The following is a 16,872-nucleotide window of genomic DNA, read 5'->3' on the forward strand; positions in this document are numbered from 1 at the left end:
TTTTTATTATTTATTTATTATATTATATTATTTATTTATTTTTTTTTCTTGTCTTTGTTATTAATTTTATTATTTAAACGTTTTATTTTTTATACATTATTCCATATATGAAAATTAAATCCTTTTTTAATTTAATTTTTTTTTTTTTTTTTAAGATATAAAAAACATTACGAATATATTTAAATATGCATAAAAATGAAAATTTCAAATTTTTGTTATAAATGTTAAAAATTAAATAACCATATTGTTCCTATATTTTTATGTATATAAACAAATATATGTCCTACTTTTTTATATAACCATCTTTATATATATGTGATGATAAATGTGTTTATTTTTTTTTTTTTTTTTTACACATTCATTCTTTATCTTTTTTGTTTGGACGAGTTAATGATCAAAATTTGTATGCCATCTTTTATTTCTATTAATAAAAAAAGGAAAAGTAAAAGGATATTTTATCGAATGGTCATGTAATATAAAAATAATAGATCTGTATATATAATATATATATAAATATATATATGTTTATATATACATTACATCTATATATTAATATAAAACTAATAAATGTAATAAAAGCTCATTTTTAAATATTACATTATTTGTCATTTTATAATGATTTTAAAAAATGTACTTTATAAACAAAATTACTAATTATATATATATATATATATATTTATTCATTTATTTATATTATATTATATTATATTATATAATATTTTCTTTTCATAATATTTTATTATTTTATGTATATTTATATGTACTTTTATCATATCTGTATGCATATATAATGACATATATATATAATATACATATTTTATATATATATATATATATATATATTTAATATATATTTAATAAATATTTAATATAATATTTTTTTTAGTTTTTCATTTTTTTTCATATTTCAAGAAATTTATAAAAATATTTTTTTTTATATATTTTATAAAAAGCAAAATATCTTTTATAATTTTATATATTTTTTGTAGATATATATTTTGGTCTGTTTACATATGTATTTATAAATGTATTTATTTATTGATTGATTTTATTTTTATATTATATTATTTCATTTTATTTTATTTCATTTTATTTTTTTTAATTTTTGTTCTTTTTTTTTCATGTTAATATATATATATCTTAATTAAAAAATTAGATGTTATATATTAAATATGTTATTCGAGTGCCTCTGTGGTTATTTATATATATATTATTTTATTTTTTTTTTTTTTTTCTTTTGGAATATGAAAAAGAAAAATTTATTTGAATTCATTTGTATTCACTAATTATTCGTGATACTATGTATTAAAAAAAAAAGAAGAAAAAAAAGTATATTTTTTCTAAATATGTATATATATATATATATATATATATATATATGATATTCCTTAAAACTACACCTTTTACGTTTATGAAATATATGAAATGTTATAATATTATTTAAATTATTTACATAGTATTAAACTATAACATATATATATATATATATATATATATACATACATATATATTTATTTTTAATTTCCCTTATGGCATATAATATATATTCCAACTTGTCCGATTTTTGGACTAGTGATGATGATGAAGGGGACGAAGGATCAAATGAAGAAGGGGAAGAAAAGAGTGCATCAAATGATAAAGAAGAAAATAATAATTTAAAAAATGAAACATATGGTTATGATATAGAAGATAGTTTTAATGAATATAATATTTATAAGAGAGAAGATATGATGTATAATGATGATAATTCATTTAATAAAACAATTGATCAAAGATTAAATTTTAATATAAATGATATAATGAATGAATGTTCAAATGATATATCAGAAAACTTTACTATAAATAATCTTTTAGAAAAATATGATATAAATAATTTTATATTTAATGATAATTTATTAAAATATTGTGAAACAGGTGTAGCTATAAATGATGAAAAACCCAATAATGAAAAATTAACTTTGAATGAAGATTTTGAATTTAATGTGAAATGTTCATTTAATTATGTGAACCCTCCAAGTTATGGTTTAAAAATTAATAGAGATGTAAAAAATGAGGTACCTCAAGAAAATATAAAAAGTAATAATTTGGAGATGAAACAAGTTATTCATAATAAAGAGGAAATGTTAGTGAATAAAAAAGTTTTGGATGATAATGAAAATGTTGATATGGAAAAGATCGACCATCCAAACGGCAAAAATATTGATAATAATAATAAAAATGATGATGATGATGATAATAATAATAAAAATGATGATGATAATAATGATAATAATTTGAATGAGCAACAAATATTACATAATCATATAGAGAATACAAAAATAAAATATATACGAAAAAAATGGGTTATTGAAGATAACGAATCAGATATTTCAAATTTTAATAAAAATGACTTATTATTAAATTACGATTTTGAATTAGATGATTTTCAAAAACGATCAATTAAACATTTAAATAATTTTAAACATGTGTTTGTAGCTGCTCACACATCAGCTGGTAAAACATTGATTGCTGAACATGCTATAGCATTATCCATAAAATTACAAAAAAAGGCAATATATACTAGTCCAATAAAAGCCTTAAGTAATCAGAAATATTATGAATTTAAAAATATTTTTAAAGATGTTGGAATTATTACAGGTGATGTGAAAATGAATGTAAATGCAAATTGTATAATTATGACAACAGAAATTTTAAGAAATTTATTATATCTAAATGACAATATTATTAATAATATACATTGTGTTATATTTGATGAAGTTCATTATGTAAATGATGAAGATCGAGGTGTTATATGGGAAGAATCTATTATTATGCTTCCGCATCATGTTCAAATATTATTATTAAGTGCAACCGTTCCTAATTATTTAGAATTTGCTGATTGGGTTGGTTTTACCAAACAAAAAGAAGTTATTTCTATATCTACCAAAAAAAGACCAGTTCCATTGTTACATTATATCTATGCTTATGATTCTGTCTATTTAGTTATGGATGAAAAAAATAAATTTTATTCTTCAGCATTTAAAGAAATATATGTAAAAATTAGAGAAAAACAAGAAGCTAATAATAAAAACACAAAACAAATAACATCAGGTAGTAATAATACTTCTTCGAATTTAAAAAAGAATAATAATTATTATGATTCAAAAAATAAATATCTTACTACAATAAATAATAAAGAAAATGATACTACACAAAATAGTAGTAATAATAATAATAATAATAATAATAATAATAATAATAATGTTAAGGGATATTATGAATATTGTAAACAAAAGAGAAAACAAAAATTGTTTGCTAATGAAGCTAGTATGAAAACTGAAATACAAAAATTACAAACTCTTATTAAAAAATTAGATCAAGATAACAAATTACCAGTCGTATTATTTTGCTTTTCCAGAATTAAATGTGAAACGTATGCTAAATGTATGCCTCATTTAAATTTTCTTGATACTAATAAAAAATCAAAAGTACATTTATTTATTAAAGAATCTATATCGAAATTACCTAAACAAGATAGAGAATTAAATCAAATTCAAAGTTTAAGCAAATTGTTAGAAAAGGGAATAGGCGTACATCATAGTGGTCTTCTACCTATACTAAAAGAAATTGTGGAAATTTTATTTTCTAAAGGATTAATAAAAGTATTATTTGCAACCGAAACCTTTGCTATGGGTATTAATATGCCAACCAAATCTGTTGTTTTTACATCTATATATAAACATGATCATTTAAGAAAAAGAATTTTAACTTCATCAGAATATACACAAATGTCTGGTAGAGCTGGTAGAAGATCATCTGATAAATATGGTTATGTTTATATATGTTGTTGTGATAATATTCCAGACCAAGTACAACTCACCGAAATGATGATGCAAAAAGCTGTTAGTTTAAAAAGCAAATTTAAAGTAACATATAATATGATTTTAAAATTATTAATTAATAAACAAATAAATATTGAAAAAATGTTATTTAGTTCATTTCTAGAAAGCTGTAGAGCATTACAAATACCATTATTTAAAAAAGATCTTAAAAGAAAAAGAAAATTGTTGCAAAATATAAAAGAAGTTCAATGTATATATGAACAAGAAAATAACAAAAATGCATATCCTCCTATTGAACAATATGTACAAATAAATTATAGATTAAAATATATTGGATTAAATCTTCATAAAAAATTACTAAATACAAAAAGTAGTAATTGTTTTGTTATCGGAAGAGTTATGCTATTAAATAATATACATATCTTACATAGTTCGGTCTATGCCATATATTTAGGATGTGATAAAAGTAATAATAAAAAAAAAAATGATAAAGTTGATTTTGCTCAAAACAGTATTTTCTTTCAAAATAATTATGAAGATGATCGATCGAATGAGCGATTTTTCTTTTTATTTATTCTTCCTGATTTTATGACATTTGAGAATTTGCCTGATTATATTATCAATGAAGCTGATCAGAATATGTTGAAATCAAAAAAAAAAAAAACTACGAGCAACAACAATAATAATGACAATATTAATAATAAGAGTAATAATAATAGTAATAATAATATTTTGTCAAATTCTGTTTCGGAAAATATAAATTTATACGAAAATTATAAAAATGTGTTTTCCAAAAAAAATAATAAAAGTGACATAAAAATTATATACCACTCATCATTCGATACAGATATGAATAAAAAACATTTTGTTGTTTGCTCAAATGTTTGTATAGAAAATATCTCTATTATAACTAATACTGTTATTAAATTACCAAATGTAAATAATGCAGGTATTCTTAATAATCCAAAAAATTTATTATTATATACATTTGAACTGGATAGACTTATAGAAAAAAATAACTTCGAACCATTTGTTTTGACAAAAATGTTAAAGTCATTAAAATGTGAATTTTATTCTGTATTAGTTAATCAAGCAGATTATTTAGAAAACTTAAAAAAATCGAAATGTTATAATTGCAATTTAAAAGAAAAACATTACCAACTTATATGTAAAAAAAACGATTGCTTAGATGATATTGAAAATATTGAACGAAATATTAATGCAAAATCATTAAACCTTTATGAAGATTTAGAAGGTAAACTTAATGTTCTAAAACATTTTGGATTTATAGATGATCAAAATAATTTAACTGTAAAAGGAAAAATAGCTAGCTATATTACATTAACTGATGAAATTACTTTAACACAAGTTATATTTGAAAATGTTTTGAACAAATTAAATCCAGCTGAAATAGCAGCAGTATTATCATGTTTTGTAGCACCAGAAAAGAAAGTTGAAGAATCACCAGATTTAACAGTTAATTTGCAAGAAGTAAAAGCAGCCTTAACAAATATACATAGTAGCTTTGAAGAATTTTATAAGGTTATTCGTCTAAGAATAAGTTCAGAAGATCATTGGAAATTATGTAATTTTAAAATTATGTTTATTGCATATAAATGGACTCTTGGTGTATCCTTTGCAGAGTTGTTAGAACAATGTGAATTAGAGGAGGGATTAATAGTAAGATCTATATTACGATTAGATGATTTATGTAGAAAAGTTAAAATTGCTTTCTTATATCTTGGAAATATTGATTTGGCTCAAAAAGTGGAGAAAACATCTCATCTTTTGAGAAGGGATATAATATTTACAACATCGTTATATTTACAGTAAATATGATTATATATATATATATATATATATTATATATATCTTTTATTTTTCATAATCAATCGACTTTAATTTACCTTAATTTTTTTTTTTTTTTTTCATTAAATTTGTTTACATTTTGACTATTCATTTTTTTATCGAATAAAAAATAATAAAATAAAATAATAATGATATATATTTTTTCTTCTTATAAATAATTGTATATATTGAAAAATATTTCATAATAAATAAATAAATAAATATATATATATATATATATTTATATTTACATATATACTTATATTTGTACACAAAGGTATCTCTAGTATGAAACATTTTTATTATTTTATTTTCGCCTCAGTGCACCATATTTAATATGTTATTATTTGCCATATCAGCTAACGTCAATATTGTAGTCCTGTCCATAATTTTTCTATTATTCATGTGCTCATAACACATTTTGAATGCTCGCTGCAGACAAATATAAGAAACATCCCAGGAACCATACTTTTGCTTAATTAATTCTAAGAATCCTGATGTAGCTAAATTATAGATAGTATTATAATTCCCTGTATATATACATATAATAAAAAACTTTAGAACTAATGGAACTAAATCGGTATGAATGGCCTGGGGACATTGAATTTGAATAAAATAGAAAAAATTATAGAATGCATTGAAGCAGGTCGAAATATAATTTTCATTTAATGAATTCATAGTATATAATGAAAAACAAATATCTGCTATAATATAATTAAATGAAGCATATAGCCAATGTTTCTCACCTAATATGCTTATTATATATGATAATGTTTCTTCTATATTACTTATAAGTATAGATAATTCAAAATTGTTAGTATTTATTTTCTCTTTTATAGCATTATATTGAATAATAAAAAAATATTCACTTTTTAAAGGCATAACATATTTAGATATACTATTATTACATATAGCACATATCCATTCTTCGTTATTAACAAATTTACAATAACCTATTTTTTCGTCCTCTCCATTTTTGACATTTAAAATATGAAGAAAATTATTTTTTAGTTTTATGCTAAAAGGCAAATGAGAATTATATAAAACGTTTAAATTTATATTATTGTTTGTTAAAGAACGGGTTTGTTCTATACCCATGTTATTATTATTACATCCATAATTTTTAATATTATTATATTTATTATTGTATAAACTTGTTGATGATAAGAGGGCATTCTCAGAATTAAACATAGTAGGATCTTCTATATTATCATTTTTATTAGTTCTTTTTTTTATATTATTCTTAATAGTAAGCTGGGTTTTGCTTTTATTAAATTCATAAACATTTTCATTAGTTAAACAAAAATTATTATTATTACAAATATTATGAAGGGATTTATTATTACGCGGTATGAAATTTTCAACAGATATTTCATTAAGTCTTTTTGCATGATCTAATTTATTTTGAGATATTTCTTTATATTTCATTCCAAATAATAAATTTTGTGATTTGTTTATGTTATCAGCATTGTGTGTTTTTGAATCCTCACTATTGTTTAAAAAATTTGTGTATGCTATATCAGAAGAGTAAGTTATATTTCCTTGAATTTTTTCAGGAACAATAGTATTTTTTCCTAAATTACTTTTACTTATATTATTATATTCATATTCCTTTATGTGCATTTCCTTATAATTTGTAGTATTACTATATTTATATAAATTATTTTCATCGAATATTTCTCTATTTTTATAATTAGTTGTATTGATAATATTTTTTTCCTCACCATTTAATGTACTATATTTTAAGATATTATTATTATTATGTGATTCATATTCCATGTGATTTTCATTTTTGTCATCTTTTTCTTTAAGGTTTTTTTGTTGATACATAATTGTGGACATATAGTTTTGATTTATTTTTTTACTAACATAAGAGTATTTACAGACTGCACAAAGTATTTTCCTTTCTTCATCAATTATTTGTAAACATCTATTACATGAGCAAGTAATGTTCTTTATTTTATTTAATTTTTCATTTCTATATTGAATAGATGTATACAATTCATTTATTAAAGAAATAGTTATTTCATCATACATATTTATTGTTCTCATAGCTAATAAGCATATATTTTTATCATCTATAAAACAATAGCTAGCATTTGGAAAACAACTATGGTTTAAAAATGATGCATGTTTATAAAGTTTTATTTTACTTTTATTACTTGAAGAAATAAATGAATTTTTTAAAATGTCCGTAAATTTTTCAAACTGTATCAATTTATCAATAAATGTATCATTTCTAAAATGGTTTATTGATTCTTTATATATATTATTATTATTATTATTATTATTATTATTATTATTATTATTACTATTATTACTATTTGTAAATTCTTTAAAAACCATGGCGTTTTGGTTAGTCATATTATTTTTATTATGATCATCATTATATGTATTATTATCATTTCTATATGGTATATTTTTCTTCTCTTCTAAATATCCATCCTCTTTTATAACAGGTTCATTATTATTAATATTAGTAACATTGTCATATTCATTTTTATTATATTTCAAGTGAATAATATAATCAATTTGTTTCTTTTGATCTTCATTAAGCATATTAAAAGTTTCCCATAAATCATCGAACAAAATAGCTGTTTCTAATAATTCATGTTCTATAAAAAGTATTTGTCCTACTTCCACTTTTTTATTTGCTACAATTTTAGCTTTCTTGTTATTTTTGTCTTGTATAATTAATATGTTATTATAATTTTGTTGTATTGTTTTATATTTAATGTCATATGATTCGTTACATATTTCATTATATAGTTCATCTTTTTTTTCTTTTTCATTTATATATAAGTCATGATGATTATAATTATTTCGTTGATTTATATGGTTGGAATCGTATGTTATATTTTGTTTTTTGTTTTTTTTATTACTTGATATTTTTAAATATGTTTCTTTTTTTGTATGTTCATCATCATCATCATCATCATCATTATTATTATTATTAAAAATGGTTGATTCCTCTTTTTTCTTTGATATACTCAAATTATTATGCACATCTACATTCCTTAAAGAAATGTTATACCTATTATTATCATCATTGTTATTTATATATACATTTTCTGATTTTAAAATTTTCATCTTATCTCTTATTGATCTATTATGATGATTCGAATTGGATACATCAAAACATGTTTTATTTCGTTTGCTATTTCTTCCATTAAATTGATAAATACTCTGTGATTCTTTTAAACTCATATATCTTTTCATTTCATTATTCCATATAAAATCATCATATGACACTTTTGTATTATTCCTAGATAATTCTATAGAATTATTTACCTTATCATCATCGAAATTATTATTATTTTGATTTTCTTTTTCTTTAATTTTTTCATTAACAATTTTATTCAAATCGAAACCGAAAGGATTATTCAACAAGACATTAATATTTTTACAACCCACTCTGTTGTTACATAATTGTAAATTATTTATTAAATTTAAGGATTTATGTAATTTTAATCTATTTTTATTATTCATCATATTTTTTATATCTTCTGATATAATATCATTGAAGTGTTCTAGCCATACTTTGGCTTTATTACCATTAATGTCTTTATTTTCCTCAATCTCTTTCTTCTCTTTTACTTTGATTACACATGAACAAAATCCAATTTCTTTTTTATTTTCTAGTAATTTTTTTCTTATTTTAGACATGTTTCTTTTCTTCTTAAATAAGAGCTGGATACAATTTGCCTTATACTATTTTATATGCTATTATATGAATATTTATTATATATATTAATAAATATGTATTATTATATATATTATTATATATATTATTATATATTTATTATATATATCTTTCTTTTCATTTTTTTTTTTTCTTTTTTTTTTTTTTTTAAATATAGGGGGAAAAACAAAAAAAAATATATTAATTACAATTTAGGCACAATACAGTAAAAAAGGAAATATATAAAAAAGAGTATGCAGATACGTTTATTTGTGTATATATATGTCACAGTTTTATATTCCTGCAACCATCGAGATCTACAGATCTTTCTTTAAGAATATTTTTGTTAAATTGATATATTTAAATAATCATACTAATATATATATAAATATATATATATATATTTTTTATCATAAGAGTTATGCATCTTAGGTGCTATGCCCAATTTATTTTAAATTTATTCTTATATAAAATATGTAAGGTATAATTTTATATTTATTTATAAATTAGGATAATTCTAGTATTATTATAAAGGTTCATTATACATACATATATATATATATATATATATATATATATACAAAAAAAAAAAAAAAACAATTAAACAATAAACAAAAATTAAAAATATGAATAAAAAAAAATTACAAAACCGATGTTGTACATTCAATAGATAATGTTAAAATAATAAAACTTACATTAAGATCCATATTGATAGAAACAAATATATAAAATAAAACATTATATATTATAAGATAGTTTATATGGACCATTTACAACATACTTATTTATGTTTACTTTATTAATATATATGAAGTGTTCACATATATATATATATATATATATATATATATATATATATATATATATATATAATGCAAAAATATAAAAAAATGACATATTTTTTTTCTTTTGGAATATTTCCCAGAAAAAAATATATAAGTCTAAAATAATATTATGATGAAACAAAATATAATTATATAGTTTATAAAAAGAAATAATAATAATAATAATTATATGAAGGTTTATAAAATATAATTTTATAGGTCCTATAAAATTATCCATTGTGTGTTTCTCTTATTTATTCACATGTTCTTATTTGAACTATATTATTATTTTATTTATTTTTTATAAGCTTATATTAAAATGTTTCTAATTTCTTGGGCAAACGTGTATAGATTTCTCGTAAAGTTTTCCTATTTAACAAAAAAATAAAAAAAATAAAAATAAATAAAAATATATATAATATAATATAATTTAATAATATTTTTTATAGTATATAAAATATAAAATAATTATATTATTTATTATGTATATTTTCCTTACCCTATTGTTTGGAGCCAAGTTTGACTCTATATGATCCATTAATTTACAAAAGCTATGTCTCAATCTATAATGAAAAATAAAACAAATAATGATATATATATTACATCATGGATATATATATATATATTACATCATGGAAATAAATATAAACATACATATATATATATATATATATATATATATATATATGTATATGTTTTATTTTTATTACTTTTGTTTTTTGTCTTCGCTCTGTTGAGATATTAATTGTTCCTGTATTTTAAAATATCCTTGGGCATCCAATAAAATTAGACCCAATAATGGTTGGGACATACTCCATGTACTTCCAAAGTCTCCTGTAGAAAAATTGTTTATGTACATGTATATATTGTTTTGGAAAAACTATAAGGTTAAAAAAAAAAATGTGTGCACATATTTACACATGGTGTGAGAATAATTTGGTCATAAAATTACCTCCTAAGATTAAATGGAACATCAAATTTAATACTTCTTTTAATGCTTGAGGTTGGCTTTCCAAGAAATTTTTAATTATCTGTATATCATAAAATAAGAAGACATATGATGATATAAATTAAAATATGATAAGGTATTATAAAGAAAAAAGGAACATATATATAAATCTATATCAATATATATATATATCAATATATATATATATATCAATATATATATATATTTTATATGAACCGTGTGATGCTGATTTTTATTTATTACTTGTCCTTGTTCAGTAGAACTCTTCCTGTTAGTAAATATATAGGTTACTATGTTATCTAATATTGAACAACATGTCATTGATACGGTATAATCGAAGGAACATAATCCTTCTTTTACATTATGGATTATATCAGCTATTAATTGAAATTCCAAATTCAATATTCTCTGAAAGAAATTTTTTGTAACTAAATCTAGGAATGAAAAGTAAGGTTTTAAATGTTTGATGTAAGATAATAAATCATTTGTTGGTATAACTAAACACATATTTAATGCTAAATTTAGAGAGTTGTTTAATATATCATCATTATACAAATCAAAAATTGCAAAATTTACAAAATCTCCGTTTAAGCAATTATTAAACATATTTAATAAGAGTGAGATAATTTTATATTTTTCTTTATATATATCAATAAATTTATCTTTTTGTAATAAATTATTAGATATAATAATTAATATATTCGATACTACTTTAAATAATAATATTCCATTTGGAGATGATTTAGGAAATGTTATTCTTTGTGATTTATTATAAACAAATTCACACATAAATTTTAAAAATGGAATACATATATCATAACTATTCCATATAACATCAACTAAGGATGTTAATATATTCATTTGATTATCTTCTAATGGATGACTATTTATAAAGAAATTAAAAAACATATTATATGTTTCTACATTATTACAAGCCATACATATTCCTCTTAAATCTCTTAAAGCTCCAATAAATGTTAATTTAATTTCATTATTTTTTAGTATAATATCTTTTCCATTTATATTTATTTCTCTTTTTATACATTCCAATATATTATTAATAGGTGCTATATATTTTTCAAATGTTGACGAAACTAAATTTTGTTCCATAAATAATAATTTGGTTAATATTAAATAATAGTTCGTTCTATATTTATAATATTTTGATATCTCTAAAAATTTTGTACTTCTATTATGTAACAAATTTAATATCTTTTCATTCTTTAACAATAATCTAGCAAATACTATTAATTTAGGTGTCTTATCTTCTAAACAAACAATATTCATTCCTGAAACCAAATCATGAAATAAATCTAAACTTCTTTTTATGATTTGTTCATATTCTACTCTATTATTTAAATTAAATAATATTTTGCTAATGATTAAATCAATAAGTGGATCATTATTATCATCATCATTTTCATTTGTTATTAATGAAGGTGTAGCAAAATTGTTCATGTTATTGTTAAGTAAACTGTTTGGATTGTTTGTACTACCCGTTGTAAAACCTAACGTATTATTCATACCACAACTATTACTACTATTATTATTATTAATAATATTATTACTATTACTATTATTATTATTATTATTATTATTATTATTATTATTATTGTTGTTGTTGTTGTTGTTATTATTATTAGGATACATATTCGATCCACCATCTGGTATAATTTTTAAAGCAACTGATCGCATTTCTTTTAAAAATTGATTATTTTTTTTTCCACTAATATATACCTTTTTAAATAACTCTAAACAATTTAAATAAGCAAATTCTAAATATTCAAAAACTTCAGGAGATTTGTTTGTTTGATCCATTAATGAAAATACTAAGAAACATAATTCTGAATTAATTTTAAAATTATTAAATGATGAATTTTTCATATTAGATATTGCACTACTTGATATGATAGATGCAATTATAAATACTAACCACGTGGTTTGTTCTATAAAAACTGTTTTACTAATAAGATTATTTTCATGATTACTTTTTAATTCATAAAATATTGATAATAATTTTGCACCAATAAAATTATATTGTAATTTGGATAAATTAGATATTAATTCTAATTGTTCACTTCTTAATACATCATTATATAATGGATTTTCAATTTCACAATTATCTCCTTTTTCACAAATATAATTGGCTAGCTCTAATCTAGTATTTATAAAAATAATGGTAATATCATAAATATAATCACAAATTATAAGGTATTTATTATCTATATCATGTGAATTAAAATTATCTGATATAGAATTTTTTTTTGCAAATATATTTTTATTACTTAATACATCTTTTAATAAATCTTTTTCATCAGTTCTATTATTTATTTCTTTAATTACTTTAGGTGGGATAATATTTAACATATTACTCCATATACCTAATAAATAATGTTTACTATTACATAAATATTTCCAATTCTTCATTCCATCCATAGTAAACAAATATATATTATGACACCATGACAGAAAATTTGAATATGTACTTAGCTCTTGTAATCTTACACTAGTATCTATTTTACCAATTAATCTACACATTTCATGAAAACAGTCTTCATCATTTAAACCAATTTTTTTCTCTATAATTTTATTAATACCACCCAAAAATTCATTCATATAATGTACTTTTTGTTTTTCATTTGTAAAAAACGTTTTTCTTAAACTACCTAATAATATTAAGGATCTTAAACAATATTTACCACAACAATTTCGTATATCATCTTCTTCAGACATACATAATTCATACATATCAAAAAATAATTTAGGTATATTCTTTTCATTAAATATATCCCATGATTGTGGTATCATTAATGATATATTTTCATCTGAACTTTCATCATTTATCATAGTTCCCATAAAATCAAATGATAAACTATTATATATTAATTCTAATACTTTAATTAATAATCTATTTTCTTCTATTCTTAATTCTATTCGAATACTACCTTTAACAAATTCTTCTAAGGTCTCTATACCTACTTTAAATATATCTTTTAATACATAATCTCGAAATGATATGGCACACCTTCGGCTTTTTGCTGAATTTACTCCACATTGTGGATGCATATCTTCAATTAAAGCTGCATATATATATAATCCTATAATCCAATGGCTAGTTACAGAATTTAAAAAATATTCTACTTGTTTTGTTATAAGCGAATAATTCGTATTCTCTAGCCAAGATAATTTAACTATACGAACATATAAACGTACAAAATTTCCTAATATATTAGTTGATAAATTTAATAAGTCGACACCTTTATTATATAAATACGATATCACAAATTCTTTTAACTCATCCTTTTCTTTCTGATCTATTTTATTCCATTCGTTTGTAATTAATTGAAGTAACCCTGAAGTAGTAAATATAAGGGTATGTACATGATTAGTACTTCCTAAAATGTTCTTCAATTTACTAACATTCATTACATTGTTTACAAGTGGAAGTAATATGGTATGTGCTTGATTTTGTTCTTCCTTGTTTCCGCTAAAAATATATAGAAAGCAGGAAAAAAAAAAAAAAATATAAAAAAACATGAATGTATATAAATGTAAATACATATATATATATATATATATATGAATATATGAACGAATGATGATATAAAATATCCTTTTTGCATTTTCCATAATATATATATTTTATTTATGTTAGGACTTACCAATACATAGCTTCACAAAGAACTTGAAGCTGTTGTAATTCTGATTCACTCATTTTTAATTCAAGGGATTAATATTATATTTTATAAAAAAAATATATATATATATTCTTTTTATTTTATTCTTGTATTTTTAAAAATAAAAATGATAATCGAAAAAGAAAAGTGAAAAGAAAAGATAATTATACATACATAAATTTACTTATTTGTTTTAAACATATATATGATTTTATCCTTTCCTTTCCTTTCTTTTACTTTATCTTTTTTTTTTTTTTTTTTTTTATAAAAAAAAGGGGGTAAAAAATTCAGTTCAACAATATATTATTGTGTGCTTTATATAAGTATATATACATAAACATATACACTCTTACACATACATTATGAAATAACTCACAATAAATTAATTTTGGGTACATATATATATATATATATATATAAACATAATATCTATATATTAAAATTTTCTAATGGATTCATATATATATATATAATAAATAGATCATTTCAAATTTGTATTATATATATAAATAAATAAACATGAAAATATAATTATAATTTATTATATATAGTTTGTAAATTCAGCATATATATTATTTTTCCCTTCTATTTGGTATTTTCATTTCTTCTTTGTTTCTTCTTTTATTCATACAAAAGGTATGAAATACTTAAGTGAATTCAAAATGCATTAAATAAATTTAATAAAAATTTAATATTTTTATTAATATACAAAATAAAGCATTTCAATTGGAAGAAAATAATATAAAATAAAATAAAATAAATAAATAAATAAATATAAATATATATATATATATATATATGTGATTAAAAATATTAATATTTATTTATATATAACATATAAAATTATAAAAATATCAATCATTAAAAATACATATTTTATTTATTCATATATTTTATTTTTTTCTTATTTTAAGAAATAAATAAATAAGAATAAACAATATAAATATTATATTAACTCAAAAAAAAAAGTTATAAATGAAAAAATATAAATTAATCATCGTGTGCGTATTCCTATTTTTATTACTTTCAATTATTTTTATTTTTTACTTTTTTTTTGAGAATTCCGAAATTATATTAGAAAAATAAAAAAAAAAAAAAAAAAGAAAAAATAAGGAAAAATTTTTTAATTATTATCCTAGGACGCTTTATTTTGTTTATATATATTATATTATATATTATGTTATGTTATTATATATATATGTAAAATATTATAAATGAGTTATTAAATACTAATTAAAAGATACAATATTTATAATATATAATATAATAATATATATAAAATATTAAAAACATATATTATTATATGCGAAATATTATATATATTATATATATATATATATATATATATATATATTATTATAAAAAATATAATATATATTATATAAGAAATATTATCATATTTAAATTATAATATAAATTATTTTTTTGTTATGTTTAACAATATATAAAAAATTTATATATATATAAAAAGTATTATACTATTTTGTTATATATAAACAGAACAAACAATTATACATACATATATATATATATATATATATATATATATAATAATTTGGAAAAAGATATATTTCTCTTATTTGTATATAAATAATAAACATGTAACTTTTTTTGTGACTTAATATAATATATATATAATTATCATATGTATTCGCGAGGGAATCTAATATTTAACTTTTAGTATTTTTTTTTTTTTTTTTTTTATTCTTTTTTTAATCTTTGGTAACATAATATTAGGAGAAGCAATTTTTTTTTTCTTTTTTTTATCATCAAAAGTGAATGATATATTTATATATTATATATACATTTTACTTTTTTCATATGTTTTTTCTTTCTTTTTTATAAAGTATTCTTTTTTTGTATTATTTATATTTTTATAGAATTTTTTTTTATTTTTTTTTATAAATTCGTATTAATAATATAAATATATATATATATATATATATATATATATATATATATATATGTAATATACGAATCATACAAAAAAATATATATTATATTAATTATATATTTTATATGTACTTTACAAATTTTCATGAATTTGTAA

The 16,872-nt window shown here is 19.2% G+C and overlaps 3 protein-coding genes across 3 annotated transcripts; 1 reads left to right on the forward strand and 2 right to left on the reverse strand.

The window, feature by feature from the left end:
* Positions 1 to 1,529: 1,529 nt before the first annotated feature.
* PRSY57_0908000 (helicase with Zn-finger motif, putative) lies at positions 1,530 to 5,654 on the forward strand (the record flags this gene model as incomplete). The annotated part of the gene is made up of 1 exon (XM_012907320.2): positions 1,530 to 5,654. One exon carries the CDS (start codon positions 1,530 to 1,532, stop codon positions 5,652 to 5,654), a length of 4,125 nt encoding a protein of 1,374 aa, XP_012762774.2.
* Positions 5,655 to 5,987: 333 nt separating this feature from the next.
* Positions 5,988 to 9,335, reverse strand: PRSY57_0908100 (SET domain protein, putative; the record flags this gene model as incomplete). The annotated part of the gene is made up of 1 exon (XM_012907321.2): positions 5,988 to 9,335. One exon carries the CDS (start codon positions 9,333 to 9,335, stop codon positions 5,988 to 5,990), a length of 3,348 nt encoding a protein of 1,115 aa, XP_012762775.2.
* A 1,149-nt stretch (positions 9,336 to 10,484) lies between these two features.
* On the reverse strand, positions 10,485 to 14,860 carry PRSY57_0908200 (Ran-binding protein, putative; the record flags this gene model as incomplete). Its single annotated transcript, XM_020114780.1, has 6 exons — positions 10,485 to 10,544; positions 10,675 to 10,738; positions 10,886 to 11,009; positions 11,128 to 11,206; positions 11,389 to 14,632; positions 14,808 to 14,860. 6 exons carry the CDS (start codon positions 14,858 to 14,860, stop codon positions 10,485 to 10,487), a joined length of 3,624 nt encoding a protein of 1,207 aa, XP_019970480.1.
* Between the last annotated feature and the right edge of the window lie 2,012 nt (positions 14,861 to 16,872).

This window comes from Plasmodium reichenowi, chromosome 9, assembly GCF_001601855.1.
Source record: "Plasmodium reichenowi strain SY57 chromosome 9, whole genome shotgun sequence".
Lineage (NCBI taxonomy): Eukaryota > Apicomplexa > Aconoidasida > Haemosporida > Plasmodiidae > Plasmodium > Plasmodium reichenowi.